General features: G+C 46.9%; 1 protein-coding gene across 1 annotated transcript in view; it reads left to right on the plus strand.

Moving 5' to 3' along the window:
* The first annotated feature begins 8366 nt into the window (after positions 1-8366).
* Positions 8367-15106, plus strand: part of LOC138569273 (cathelicidin-related peptide Oh-Cath-like) — a 94323-nt gene continuing 87583 nt past the window's right edge. The window contains exon 1 of the mRNA XM_069647110.1: positions 8367-8727. Coding sequence (XP_069503211.1) covers positions 8539-8727 — 189 coding nt within the window. The 5' untranslated portion in view covers positions 8367-8538. The remainder of the gene's footprint in view (positions 8728-15106) is intronic.

A 15106-nucleotide genomic window follows, 5' to 3' on the forward strand; every position in this document is an offset into this window, starting at 1 on the left:
GAGGAACTGCTCCGAAGTCCCTCCTCAGTGACAGGGAAATGCTACAACACGACCTTAAGCAGGGAAAGGTCCGGGGTCAATTTCTCCAATCCCTGTAACGTTACCCAATGGGAAGAAGACAGTGCTGACAACCAACTGATGGTATTCAAGGTACAGTTGGCCTTCGGACCATCACCTCCTTTAGAAGTACTGGCCATGCTAGACTGCAGAGCTGCAGGACATTTCTTAGACACCACTTGGGCTAAGGAGCAGGACATACCTTTACAAGAGAAGTTGACTCCCATACCGGTGAAAGGGGTCAACGGATCTCCCTTGACTTCAGGGACCATCGTGCAAGAGTCTAGCCCCATTACGGTTACCATGTTTCAACACAAGGAGCAGATAGTGTTTGACATTATCTGAGCTGCCCATTTCCCAGTCATACTGGGCATTCCCTGGTTGCGTAAACATAACCCCAGTATTGACTGGTCTGCTAACACAATCTGCTTCCAATCTCAGTACTGTGGCCAACATTGCCTTGAGCTTCCACTCCAAGTCCCCAGAGAGGGGATTATCTTCATCCGTAGTGAATTCCATACCCTTGCACTACCAGGAGTTCTCAGACCTTTTTGAGGACAAGATACCTTGTACCATACCACCCCATCGGGCAAAGGACTGTGTCATTGACTTGATTCCTCATACTTCCGTGCCCTTCGGTAGGATGCACCCTCTTTTGTTACCTGAACAGAGAGCTCTTAAGGAGTATCTCGAAGTCAATCTTCAGAATGGGCTTATTAATGAATCCCGGTCTTGTGCAGGAGCATCTTTATTCTTTATACCCAAGAAAGGAACCCACAAGCTCTGACCCTGTATTGAATACCGCATGCTCAACCATTTTACAGGAAGAGACCGATATCCGATGCCCTTGATTAAGGATGTGCTGGAATCCGTACAAGGGTCCAACTTATTCACCAAGCTAGACCTTAGGGCAGCGTACCATCTGCTGAGAGTAAGAAAGGTCGACGAGTGGAAGACGGCCTTTAGAACTCCCCTAGGACACTTTGAATATCAAGTGATGCCGTTTGGTTTGGTGAACGCCCCTGCAATTTTCCAGTGGTTTATGGATCGGGTTTTCACGGATCTCCTGTACTCCTCGATAGTAGTCTACTTGGATGACATTTTAATATTCTCGTCCACCATATCAGAACACCAGAGGCACTCTGCAAAGTTCTGGTTCGCCTACTCAACAATCAGTTGTTAATCAAACCTGAGAAATGCACTTTCGAGGCACCCTCTGTTCCCTAGTTAGGTTTCATTCTCTCCAAAGAAGGAGTACAGATAGAACGGGGAAAGATTAAGGCGGTTCTGCAGTGGCCTGAACATAAGACTAACAAGGACATTCAGCGCCTTCTGGGACTAGCAACCTTTTATAGGAGATTTATCCCTAAATTCACAGATATTGTTCTACCCATCAACTTCTTGCTCAAGAAATGAAATAAGTTTCAGTGGAATAAGGAAGCCGACGCTGCATTTCACCTACTGAAGAAGACCTTTACCTCTGTACCAGTGCTCATTCAACCCAATCAAACACTTCCTTTTGTTGTGGAAACGGACGCCACAAGGGGTGCTATAAGAGTCACCCTTCTACAGGCTGGAGAAGATGGTTTTGAACATCCAGTGGCCTACTGTTCCTGAACCCTCACCCCTGTTCCCGAACCCTCACTCCTAGTGAGAGGAACGACTCAGTTCTTGAGAAAGAACTGCTTGCCATAAGACAAGCCTGCGAAGAGTGGAGACATCTACTCCAGGGAGCTGCTCATCCATTTTTTGTACGTACCAACCACAGTAATTTATCTGTGTTACAACAGATGGAATGCCGAAATTCCCGTCATGCCCGCAGGGCATATTTCTTGTCCCAGTTTGACTTTGACATAACCTACCTCCCAGGTAAAGAAAACGACCTTGCTGATGCCCTGTTTCTGAGTTTGGGAGTAGATTCCGGTCAATACCGGGGACAGGAGATGTTGTTGATGGGCAAACGGTTTCTAGGCGGTGTTAACATTTTTCTACGGGATGTCAAACAAGCAACTCGTCAGACCTCTATTCCCAGTATAAGGAGACACACCATGGAAAGAAGGGAGGGCCTTTACTTTCATGGAAGGAACTTATTCTTACCTTCGGAAGAGCGACATACTCAGGCCATCTCATGGTGCCATAACCTTCCAACTGCAGGTCACAGGGGCCAGAAGGCTACCCTGGATTTAGTTTCAAGGCAATTCTGGTGGCCTACTATGTACAAGGATGTAAAGAATTACGTTTCGGCTTGTCCTGTTTGTGCAGCAAACAAATATTCCACCCTGAAACCTATCCGTCTGCTTCAACAGGAGAATCCACCTTCAAGACCTTGAGAACATGTGTCCACAGACTTTATTGTAGACCTCCCACCTTCACGAGGCAACACAGCCATCATGGTCACTGTGGACTCTTTCAGTAAACTAGCACATTTCTCCCTCCTGCAAGGACTACCTTCTGCCCCAGAGACAGCTGCAGTGTTTCTGCGTGATATTGTTCGACTTCATGGTATTCCTCGCAATGTTGTTTTCCGATCGAGGCCCACAGTTTACCTCAAAGTTTTGACTGCTCTGTGCAGAGAGCTAGGCATCCAATGGGCATTGGCTTCGGGATACCATCAACAGAGCAATGGACAGACTGAATGCCTTAATGTCACCCTCGAGCAATATCTCTGGTGCTTTTGTAACAAAGAACAAGATGACTGGGCCGAATACCTTCCCATGGCAGAATGTACCTATAATAACACCAAACAGACTACAATAGGTATGAGTCCCGTCTTCTGTACTTTTGGTTACAATTCTAATCACATCCCACTTTCAGATTCTTTACTCACCTTGTCACCCATGATTGATCAACTCCTGGAGACTCTAAAGCGCATTAACAAGGAAGCCCTTCTCTAGCTGGAAGACAGCAAGAAGGGATATAAGGATTGGGCCGACAAGCAGAGAAGACCAAATCCTCCTTGGGATATCGGAACTTTGGTGTGGTTATCAACCAAATACCTTCCACGATGGGTTCACACGGGAAAATTCTCCCCCCGGTTTATTGGGCTGTTCCCGATCATCTTCAGGGTGAACCCGAGAGCCTTCCGACTACGCCTACCACAAAGACTGAGGAGCGTACAGCCAGTGTTTCACAGTTGCCTCCTCAAGGATTACATACCTGACTCACATGGACGAAGACTACCCAGTCTACAGGTACCCAAGAATCAGAGGAATATGAGGTATCCAAACTAATCAACTCCAGGTATAAACGCGGGGCCTTGCAGTATCTTGTGCATTGGAAGGGGAATTAGTCTGCAGAAAGGACTTGGGAGCCCAGATTTCCATGCACCTCGCCTCATCCAACAGTTTCATAGACAACATCCAGGGAAACCAGGAGGAGTGCCGATGAAGAGGGGTCCTACTGTCATGCTTCGTCCCTGGAAAGTATGGCAGCGCTGGCGGCTCCATTAAGCATGCCATCATGTTCTTTCACTTGCTCGCTTAACGGTCTAGCCTTTTCCAAAATGTCCGCCGTGCTATTTACTGGAGTCTCACCTGCGACTCGGAGAGTTGCAACCCTTGTTGTTGGCCGACGCCCGTATGTTCTTCCTGTGTAAACTTTTGCTTCCCTGTTTCAGACCTGCGCTAGCATTTCCCTCTCAGTGTTTGGATTCTGTTATGCGCAGGACTTTGGCCATGCAACAACCACGGACAACATTCAAGATCAGTGTTCATTCCCGTGGTAAGTTTCTGTCCAGAAACCCTTCCGTATGGAATAAATGGAGGTTGCCATGGAGATTAACAACAAAGGCATGTTGTCCGAATCACGTGAGGACCCGACGCACGCCACGTCGGCTTGCTCACGTTCATGCTCTGCCCAGTTCAGGAAGTTAAATAGGTTCTCTTCCTGTTCTCCAGTGCTTCTAATTAAAGTTATTCCACAAACCTTTTCCTACAAACTACCTTTCGTCTCCTTGTGTGATCACCCAGCTTTTGACCCTGCTTCGTCCTCCGACCAGCTCCTGCCTCCTGACTTGTACAGAATTGGTCTACCTGGTAACGATCCTCGGACTGCAATTGACCTGCTTCCTCTTACCGCTCTTGTCACGGCCTCTACCTCCGCGGGAATCTTTTCCTTCTGTAACTCGTTCCGAGTACTGCCTTCGACCCTCCACCGTAGACAACAGGAGGTCCCGCTTCCAATCGGCTTACCTTCTACACACGGCAGAAATCGGGAGAACAGCATTGCCTGGTTTACATCCTCGGTGCCTCTTGATACAGAGGCTGGCTCTCCCAGCTGTGGTAAGCTCCTCCGAGTTTTTCTGGGGACAAAATTCTATTCTTTATTTACTCTCCAGTTTTTTATCATACCAGTGCTTCCGAACTGCATATGCCAGAATACAGCTCACCTTCTGAATTCTATTTCCTTAACTTATCTGGTTACTTCCCAAACCTTGCCATAAAGAACTGCACAACCCTGAATCAATCAAGTGCACTTAGAACGCTCTGCTGACCCAGTGCACCATCCCATCACTAGTGCATCCCTCGTGCCGCCCGTGTTAGGTTCCCATACTAACCTTGCTTTTTGTTATTTTTTCCTGCCATTGATTCCTCTGGTTTGGCCTGTTTCATCACAATTGGCCTGTTGCATCATATTAGTTGGTAAGAACTGAATCTTGATCAGGAAGCGGGTGGCATTAAGAACTTCTATCCATCCAGTAATATATTCCCTATTCCTTAGGTCTGGGATTTCCTGTCCATAACAAGATAATACGAGGTACTTACTCTGTTCTCTAGTGGGATTGTATTTGATGAAACTTGTGCAGACCATTAACGGTTGTTGTTTCTTTTTCAGCATTGGTGTAAGCGGTGCGTGTGTTCCCCACTCTTTTGTGGGATCAACTCCTCTGTCTGTTTCATTACAACAGCAGAGGGGTGTATCGTAAAAAAGAGTTCCCTCAAATTGAGGAGGCTTGTATTCTGGGAGGTCGTTTCGAATCAGGCTCGTTGTCGATCTTGGCTTTGTGGCTTCGCCTACCTCCGAGACGACATCGCCCCTGGCAGTATAGGTGTGGTGAGTAACAGATTCCCGGAACGCCTACGCTCTCTCTGCTTCTCTTATTCTTTCTTTCTGTCGGCACCGTTACTCCGCCCTTTGTGCCTTGCGGTGCCGTCTATTCCAGCTGCTTGCTCTAACGGATTTCACCCATTTGCATTGCTACGCTTTCTCCTCTGGATCTCCTTCTTACACTTACCGCCTCGTTCCTATTCCAGCTGGGAACCTCCTCATTATTGTGAGCAGTACCTCAGGAGTTTCTAAATTGTGGACTTCACTTCTCCTATCTCTTCTGCATTTGATATTCGTTCTTGGATCTGGCATTCCTGCTGGCTGCCAGAGCAGTCGCACATGACAAAACCTTGATCCAGTCTGGATCTTCCATTGCGCGGACTACCAAACCATCACTCCAGCTACCGTCCGTGCCGGTCCTGTGCTTTTTCAGCCGTTAGGCTTTTTCCCTGGTGGGGGGTTGTCTCCCCTGAGTCCCCTTTAGTATGGAGTGGATTTGCCCAGTCAATGTGGCCTCCGGCTGAGCTCGACCTTATCTCTACGACAAGAAGAAAGAAAAGAAGGAAAAGAAGGACAAGAAGGACGAAGAGGCTAAGAAGACACGGAGAAAGAAGAAGACGGAAACCCAATACAGTTCCACAGAAGACCCAGATGAGGAGGGACAAGGGGAGGAATCATCAGAGCTTGGGAGCTCCCTGGAAGACGGTCAGGAAAGCAAATGGTGACACAGCAACAGGTTCCTATGGAAGGGGCAATTTAGGTGTGTCTAACCAGGGAATGGCTCAGAATTTCATGGGTTTGGGAGCATAGCATGGAGAGGGTGTTTACAGGAAGGATGTACAAAGTCCCAAACCCAGTGTGAGGTACAATCACTATACGTTTTTGACACAAACTATATGACTCGAAAGCAGGTGAAAGAACAGTGATACTGGAATTGATTTTATGTCAATCTGAATATTGGTAAACGAGTTACACAATGTTATATGATTAAATAAGTCAATTAATTTCATTTGCATATGGCAAGTACACCTGCAAGGCATCCTACCTTCAGAGAGGAGGCATCTTCCTTCTCCCTCAGGTGCCAAGAAGTCTGCAAAACCACTCAAAGTTAAGTATAGTAGAGAAACAGGTTGCAGGAGTAATGGTTGGCACCATGACAGTTCAATTTGAGTTGATAAATGAGCAAACATAGGGCAGTATCAGGACAGATGAGGGGCATCTTCCTCCTCTCTTAGGGGCCAGGAACAGGACAATTCATCTTTACTTATCGGAGAACAACCGGTGGCAGGAACTATTGGTTTGCAACATGAACGTTCTGTGTGAGATGACACACACGCAAAGATATGGCTGCCAATATAATGCAATGTTGGCCCTTTCAAGCCCACCCCAACCCAACAAGGTGCCTGAATGCAGCACAGCAGCCAGGGGATAAGTGCACCCAGGAGACACCAAAGATAGCTACGTCGTCCCTGTCAAGTGGTGCCACGAATGCCACAACACCAGTCGGAGGATGCAGCAAGGGGATGAGAGTCACAAAGGGGTGTTGCACTATTCACAAAACCAGGCCGGGCACAATATCCCTGGGCTCCATGATAGCGAAAGGGGTAAGCAGCGTACCATATCCCTGAGATTCGTGAAGAAGTAGTAGTAGTTGGGAGGAAAGACCATAGGTAGAAGGAATAGTGGGGTAGCGAGTGAGAGAAGCAAGCAGTAGATTGGAAATTGGTAGAAGGAGACGATAGCAAGCTCTAGTGAACAGAAGAGTCTGATAATAGTAGTAGGAGGGAAGGGTAGTACAGATATACTTTTAGCAATGAAGTAGGAACAATAAATAACAGACGGAAAGTGGGAAAAATGACTGGGAGTGGGAAAAGAGAAGTGGCTATTGGCGTAGAGTGAAACCGAGATTATAACCGGAGGAACAGTAAGAGGCGGGAAAGTAGAATGAGAGGAGGGAGGCAGAGGGGTAGTTGGAGGTACGAGCGATAGTAAAATGAGGAGTGAGAGAAGAAGTAAGATCAAAGTTTGGAGGCGGAAATAGGGAGTGAGAGAGCAAAGGGACAGTCATATGGTTGGGAGGAGAACATCTTAAAGAGAACAGTATAGAGAAGGGTCAGATACGAGTGAGTGTGACTGAAGTAAACGGTATACCATGAGGAAGAAAGCACCATCCCAAAATCCCTAAGATTACTAACTGGGTTAGGTTAGGGAAAGCCTAGAAGACACCCTAGGGAGACAGGTAGCCATCGTCTTAGGGAAAACATCTGTAGTCCCAGTCAGAGAAGATCACAGGTGCAACCGATCAACAGCTACTAACATCCCCATTGGGGAGGCCTGAGATAGGGAGCTGGGGGTAAGGCCAGGGAAGGTGAGACAGAGAAGGGCGGTTCTAGCACCAAATCTCCCAACAGGACCCAGTAGGCCCCCAAAAAAACGTAAAAACCGGAAGCCATTCTGACCCTTTGTAATTTGAATAAACACCCTTGGACTTACTACCGGAGTCAGCGTGGTTTTTGGTGGCGTGCATCCCCACCACAGATATAAGGTAACAGGAGCAAATCATAAATGCTCCCGAGCATCTCCTCATTTGCTCCAGTGAATCAGGCCTAACTTTTTTTGTATTATTATTTTGGATCTCTTAACTCTCTTGAAATAGCCGTTTCTGAAATGGCTAGCAATCCTTGCAGTTTCAAATCTTGGACTTGGAAGGGACAGCCAGTGATACCTTTGGCTCAACTCTATCTGTGAATGAATGAGTTTGAACGATGTGACGCCGAGATATAGTAAATCCGGACAATCACTTTCATTGTTCACCACTTTTCATACCGTGACTTCCTCACACACAGTCAGGCGGGAGCCAGGTTGTATAGCTCAGTGGAAACACGCTCGAGAGCAACATGGGTTCAAATCCCGGGTGGGGCTTAGAAACCTCTTTGGTATTAATATAAATAACCAATTATAAAGTTTGTAAGCATATTGTTCCTAAATCTCTACTGAAATCGATTTGACTATCTCGTGTAGATACTGACGCAATTGATCGATATCTACCCTAGTCTTAGAGACATCCAATTTTTAATCCACACGTAAATCATCAAGTCTGTTTATTTGGAAACTATATAAATCAGTGTTGATGTCATTTATATTATTATCATTCCTCAGTGGTTTATATGGTTGCCTGAATGGGCATCCCAGTACAACAGAGTGTGCCAGAAATTAAGTCAGGAGGCAAGTAAGTGTGCACACATCTGTAACACATCAGGCTTAGTCAACTTGCCAGAGCAGGAAACGGAACAGCCGGCTATAAAGGGGTGCAGCAAGGCAGAGCTAACAGGCAGCGAACAGAGCGAGAAAAGACGAAAGGACGATCGTGCATCAACAACGCGCCCGTTTTAGGCGCTCAAGCAGACGCCCCTCTACCTTCCTTCATCCAAGATAATGGACGCCTGGCTGGGAGTTTGGCTGCTGGTCTCCGCGTCCATAGGTGCCTGCTACTCGCTGCCCTTGCAGGCCTCCCAAGGCGTGGAAGACCTCGCGACTGTGGCCCGCCTTGTCGAGTCCTACAACAAGGGCAGCCAGGAGGACTCGCTCTTTCGGCTTTTGGGTGTTTTGCCCACTCCTAGACAGGTACGTGTAAAAGTGGCACTTTCGCCATTCAGTGAGTCCGCGGTATTTACAGGGTCCTTATATCAGAACGTGAATGCTGGTTCCGAGAGAGAGCTGCGCTGGGCACCCATCGCATAGTCATGAATGATGTACGTTGCGGACCTAAGGTTCAAAGGTGGAATTATCCTGTCATCTCTCCAGGGTCGATAGAGTAAGTGGAAGGGAAGTCATTTTCCTTAAACTACCGGGAAGGGCACGGGACAACCTCAATTTGAGTGCAAAGAATATAGCAATTTCCCGCAGACATGTGTGGAATAAAGTGTTTACAGAAGTGCAATGGCAAGCTCGGTTTTAGTTCAAACTTGTCTGCTGCCTAAACGCAGTGTACCCAATTAAAACTCAGAAGACAGTCAAAATGCATTACCACAGTAGTATTTGTTGAGAACGCAAGACCTGTTTAGGGAGGGGCTTCGTGTCCTGACAGGATTCAGGAATGGATGACGGGGTGTAACAGTCATCTGCCACTAATGTTGCAGTGAAGGACTGGCCGGAGGTTTATAGGTTTGGAGCTCAGGTGAAGTGTGTACGGTTGCACTAATGACAAATAAATAAATAAATATAAGCAATGCCTGTATTTTTTTTACCCATGTCAGCTAATAATGGGATGTCTGTAACTTACTACCTTTGCAAGCAACTTCTGTAACGAACCCTCTTAAGCAAAAAGTGCCTAGATACCTCTGAGTTCACTATACAGATTACAAATAAATAAAAAAAAATTAGGCCTTAACGTGGATCACGTTGGGTATCGCGTGTCAGAGCCAGAGATGTACATCACTCTTGGTGCTGTGTTTTTGACTCTACCTGTGCAAGCAGATGTAGGTGCAACAGTTGTGTAAAATAATGGGTCACAGCAGAAAAAGTCAAATTCTATGTAAAATAGTGATATTACTTGAGAGTTACACACTTTTGCAATGCATGCTCTTTCCCATAGGAATGTTGCATTGGCAACACATTTTTTCACTTTGTTTTATTGTTTAAAGTGCTGACCTAGTCCAGGAGCAGTGGAGCCACTGTACGGGGTGGGAGTAGCCTGCGTTTGGGCTGGTATCTTTTAACAGTAGCGCAGTACCGTGAGTCCAGATCTGCGCGTCGGTATGTGCGTCCATTGGGATTAGTCCACGTTTTCAGAGATTTTGCGAAATTGGAGAATTGTGGAGGCATTCCGAGTCAATACTAGAATCGAATTTCAGAGGGTGGGTGTGTGACCAGAGAAAGATTTGTTTGCAGATCTTCTCTTTGCGGACTAGTTGTGATTCAAACTGGTTTTTCGATTTACTGCGCGAGGAACGTATGCCACCAGATATGTGGAGTTTAGCTGCCTGGTACACTGGAGTGTTGCTCCGGACTGCTTTGTAGATGATGCATGCACTCTCGGACAGTATCCTGGCCTGGAGAGGAAGCCAACACACAATTGCAATTTTCCGTAATGCTTCATTTAGCACTCATTCGAAATTCCATATGCTGTTTAGCGCAGCTTTACATTCGCACACCCCCTAATGTTTCAATTATGACATTTTGCAATGTTTCACAATGGCCCTTTTACTCTGCCATGAACTGCAGATGTCCAGTTCCACATTAATGTTCCACGTACATTTTGAATACTCTATAATGCTCCAGATTGCACTCACATTATCCCCAATCTGTCACACGTGTTACTATGGTCTTGCAATAAAGAAATGCAGAAACATTTAGTTAAAATGCATTTTCCAAACATTTTGGAGGTTCTGAGCGAAAAAAGTATATTGTTTTAGTAAGTAAATTGATAATCAAAAAGAGAATCAGAGCTGCAGATATGGGGCACTGATGTAGACAGAATACTACACCCTTCAAACTACGCACTTTGCAGTTTTCCATTATAGTCCAATAGCAACATTTTCCATAATTGTCTATATTTGGTGGCTGCAACTTTTGAGCGCAGGCTCCAGAGAATGGAATGCCCTCCCAAACAAAATACGTTCTATCTCTTCCCTGCTTTGCTTTAAAAACAGCAGTCAAAACACACTTTTTTGGCTAGTCCTCCTGGCTATGCATCACTCTCCTGCTCCTCTCCTGCTTCTGTACTTTGCATCTCACTATCTGTGCAGCGCCTTGAGGCCTATGGGCATTTGGCATGTTAGAAAAATTAAATAAATCAATATGCAAGCTCTACTCGTCTTTCACGCCTAGAAACCCTTGTGTACATGCGCATTATAAATGACATCATATCATATCTTACTCATACATTGCATTTTCTTTGATTATTGTACTTCAAAAGGTATGTTTGCATAATGCATAAAAAATACCACACCTTTTAGAACCATGTCATCTAGTGTGAGGTTGTGACTGTGGGGTTGACCACAGATTGACACAGACACTCATTGCCCTGCCCCAGGAGGAGCTGGAGCTCCCCCGCCCCCCCCCCCCACTGCAGGAGAAGTGGCTTGTCTGGAGGCACACCCTAAACCTAAGGTAGGCACTCTTCCCTATCATGCTGCAATACTAAGCCTGCAGCTCTACATCGATCATTTTGCATTTCCCCCGCCGGAGCCCCGCCACAATTCCTTACTGCAATCTGATTTCTGAATGGGAATTTCGTTCTTATTTCATCTGGGCCCCATTACACAGGAGTGTTGCATCCACCATTAAGCACCACAAGGCTACTAGCCACTCCAAAATGGCCGCCCGCCATCTCCTTGCCAACACCTATGTGTTGAAACACATCAGGTTCACTATCTATCTGTGATTGGCCCACCGTATCTACTTGAGAGCCAATTACGAGCCGGCAGGCTAAAGCCGGCCCACATTCAAAGGCACACGTTCTAAGGCACCTTTTCCTGTCGTGAGCCTGTCAGGAGCCTTCGAGCCTAGGGCCACAAGCAGTGGCGGCTGGTGACTTTGAAAGGTGGTGGGGCGTAAATTTCTCCTAGCGAAATTGTGAGTGAGTGAGCGCAGCAAGCAAGTCCAACCCACATGAAGGGGAGTGCGGGGGTCCCCCTCCCACACGAAAATATTTCAAAAATGGCTTCCAAAATGTGCAATTTACTGTCCAAACGCACAGAAATATGGCATAAAAAGCATTAGGTTTTACATACTAATGGCGGTATATTATTCTTACGTGTGCAAGTGTGATGCTGTATTTTACAGCAGCTGGTATTGAGAATAGCTGGTACTATGGTGTATGCATATCCAGTATGATAGAAAAATATGTTGTTACTCCGTTACTGCCATTCATATGCAGCAAAAGACATTCTTAAGAAGTCAATGCACTGCGCATGAATAGAAAACTCCATGTGTCTACAGCACCCATTCCAAACATAAAGCCTGCAATCCACAGCCTTAAATATAAATATGGTATTTGTATTTAAGGCTGTGGATTGCGAGGTATTTGAAATACCTAACCCTAGATTGAATAAGTCTTAATGGATGCCACCTAAGCAATGGGTCTGAGACAAACGCACACAATCAGCGTAAAATAATGTTACAATTACTTTAGCCCACTGTAAAACCATTGGCAATATGGTGTTGAGCCTGACCAATGCTCGCATCCCCCATGGTGGTATACAATTCTGGAAAGCGTCACCAAGTGAGGATGATGTGACAGGCGGGCAATTCACTATATGCCTGCCATGTTAGGCTCCTTCACAGATGTTCTATTCCAACTCTGCATACGATGGAGACAGATAAATGCTGTAGTGAAAGGCATGGGAACCTAAAACACGCACAAGTTTCCGTGCCGTTCACTGACCGTGCAATGAGTCTGATGGTATCTCTATCCTTCTACCATTTGCACAGCAGAAATGTGCAATGGTAGCTATCAGTGCCCTGCTGATTTCAATGGAGTGTATCTGCTTTTATCTTGTGCAGGAAAAACATGCACAATCTGCTGAAATGAAGCCAGTATGCAGGGATCAGAATGCTGCTCCCCGACAAGAGATGCCAGCTCCCTTTGTCAACAAATGTCCCAGTCTCCCTAACACATACACGCCAAAATGTCGTGTTGCTCGTTCCATCACAACTCCGGAACTACATGTCCCAAAATGCAAAGAGAACATCCACAGAGGAACGTCTCCTGAACAACATGTGGCATGCTGGCATCATGTATGGGTGTATGTTTTCTCCAATTTCCATTTTCATGCAACATAATGAGTTTTTCGTCAGTGCACGCAGTGAGCACAGATTGCTAGCTTGCACGATGCACCCCATACATGCCCTCTCCCCACAAACCTAAACCACCACTGTTTCCACAACCTCATCTGAAAGAGAGGGGGACTCCTATCCTCTCTCTTTCAGATCAGGCTGGAGGTCATGCAAACGGCAGCGGTGCGCCTTAAATACATTTTACAGCCCACTTAAAATAAAGACAACACTTTGCACATGCGAGGAAAGGTGCCAGACACTCGATGGCATCTACATGGAGAACGAGGCCCTGCATTCCCCAGGGCAGGACTCCAGGACCAGGACGGTCTGGGAGTGGGAGCACTGTCCTGGGGAATGGCGGGCCGCCCACAAGCACAAACATTTGCAATTCAACTGGCCCGGCCCGGGCCCTGCATTCCCCAGGACAGGGCTCCAGAGGAAGACCAGGACGGTCGTGGGCTGGGAGCACTGTCTGGGGGAATGAAAGCAGGCTGGGCACCAAGTTAAGTGAACTCCTCTGTCATTTTCGCTTACCGGAGGCAGGCCGCAGGCCTTCGTGGACCCTTATCTTCTTTTCTCTGGTCTTGGTGGGCTGCCTTCAATCAAGCCTTGTCGAATGGCGTCACCACACCCAGCCGCACAATCATGAATGTCATTGGCTGACAAGCAGTCAATGGCATTCCACGATTGCCAAGGAGGTCCTGACAGGTGCGCTGTTTGCGCACAGAAAGCGCCCCGCCAGCATTTTCATTGACATGGTGTTACGTAGAGTGCGTGAAGCTACGTGCTTCTCGCACTCTACTGTGGAAAAAGATGTGTAAAAGGGGACGCGCCCCTCTGCAGCAGGCCCAGCCAGCCATGAAGACGGCAAAGCTGGGCCTGCATCAGCAGATTGTTTATTTATTTGTTGCTTGGATAATCCAAGCAATAAATACCTTGGATTTAACAGCACGCAGAACAGCACGCAGCTCTGCTAAAAAAAAAAAAATGCAGATTGCAGAAATAGAGAACAGAACATGAACATCTGTTCTCTGCACACTCTGTGCTCCCACTGGGGGGGCGGCGCCCCCCCGCCCTATGTAAGCGGCCGCCACTGGCCACGAATCCTACACCTCGCATACAACGTCTCTGGCCCACCTGTCGGTGTGCCCCTGCCACCCCAGCTAAGTTGCCCTTCCAATCCACAGGAACTCCGGCCAGGCTGCTTCACTATCCTCTTGTTGCCGCTCCCGGTGCTACCATCATTAATCAACTCAACCGGCAAGCACTGATGCTGACTTTATTGTGAGACACTGAGTTGTTCTGGATACCTGCTGCACTCGTCACTGTGCGCTATACCCACTCTCTAGTGACCTACCAGCCTTTTAACTATGTGGATCATTATATTGTGTGACCGCTACACCACTGCACAACGCTGCCTGCTTCCAAAATTAGTCAAGTTTGATTAATATGCACCTATGACTATTGACTATTGTTTAACATCATTTGCTTCAGCCCCATCCCTCCTACCTCCATCTTGGAGTGTAAAATTGTGTTCGCTTGTTTTTGCATGAGTATTGCCCTGCAACCATTGCCCCTGACACAATGCTAGAAACTGTATGAAGTAAATCTCTACAGACCTTGTTAAATATCTCCTTCCTAATATCTATATGTTTTGCTAACTGCTCCATTTGCTTATGCTCCTCCTACACAGCCCTCCATTTGTCTGGCCACTCAGTAAAACTCCACAGCTATTCAACTAAATACAGACCCTTGCCCACTGTTGCTACTCTGTACTAGCATGGCTCATGCCTTCTGCTGTTATTCTGTACTAGCCTGGCCCTATATTGACTGCTGCTATTCCGTACTAGCCTGGCCCCATGCCTTCTGCTGCTATTCTGTACTAGCCTGGCCCTATGTTGACTGCTGCTATTTTGTACTAGCCTGGCCCCATGCCCACTGTTACTACTCTGTACCAGTCTGGCTCTATGCCTACTGCTGCCATCCAGAACTAGTCCATTCCTGCGCCCCACACTTGCCGATAATAGGCAAACACCCATATCAACACCGATATGACATCTTCTATGTCCAATCTATCCACTTGCTCCCTTGCCATCCTTACCATACTTATTGCCCTTTCTTACATGGCAGCCCTACACCATAGGCTCCCGACAGCAAGGGAACTGACTAGCAAGAGGCATACCCAGCCTTCAACCCAACAGTCATTAGATCCCATTACCCAGAT

Source organism: Ambystoma mexicanum, chromosome 2q (genome assembly GCF_040938575.1).
Source record: "Ambystoma mexicanum isolate Mex_15411 chromosome 2q, UKY_AmexF1_1, whole genome shotgun sequence".
Classification (NCBI taxonomy): Eukaryota; Metazoa; Chordata; class Amphibia; order Caudata; family Ambystomatidae; genus Ambystoma; species Ambystoma mexicanum.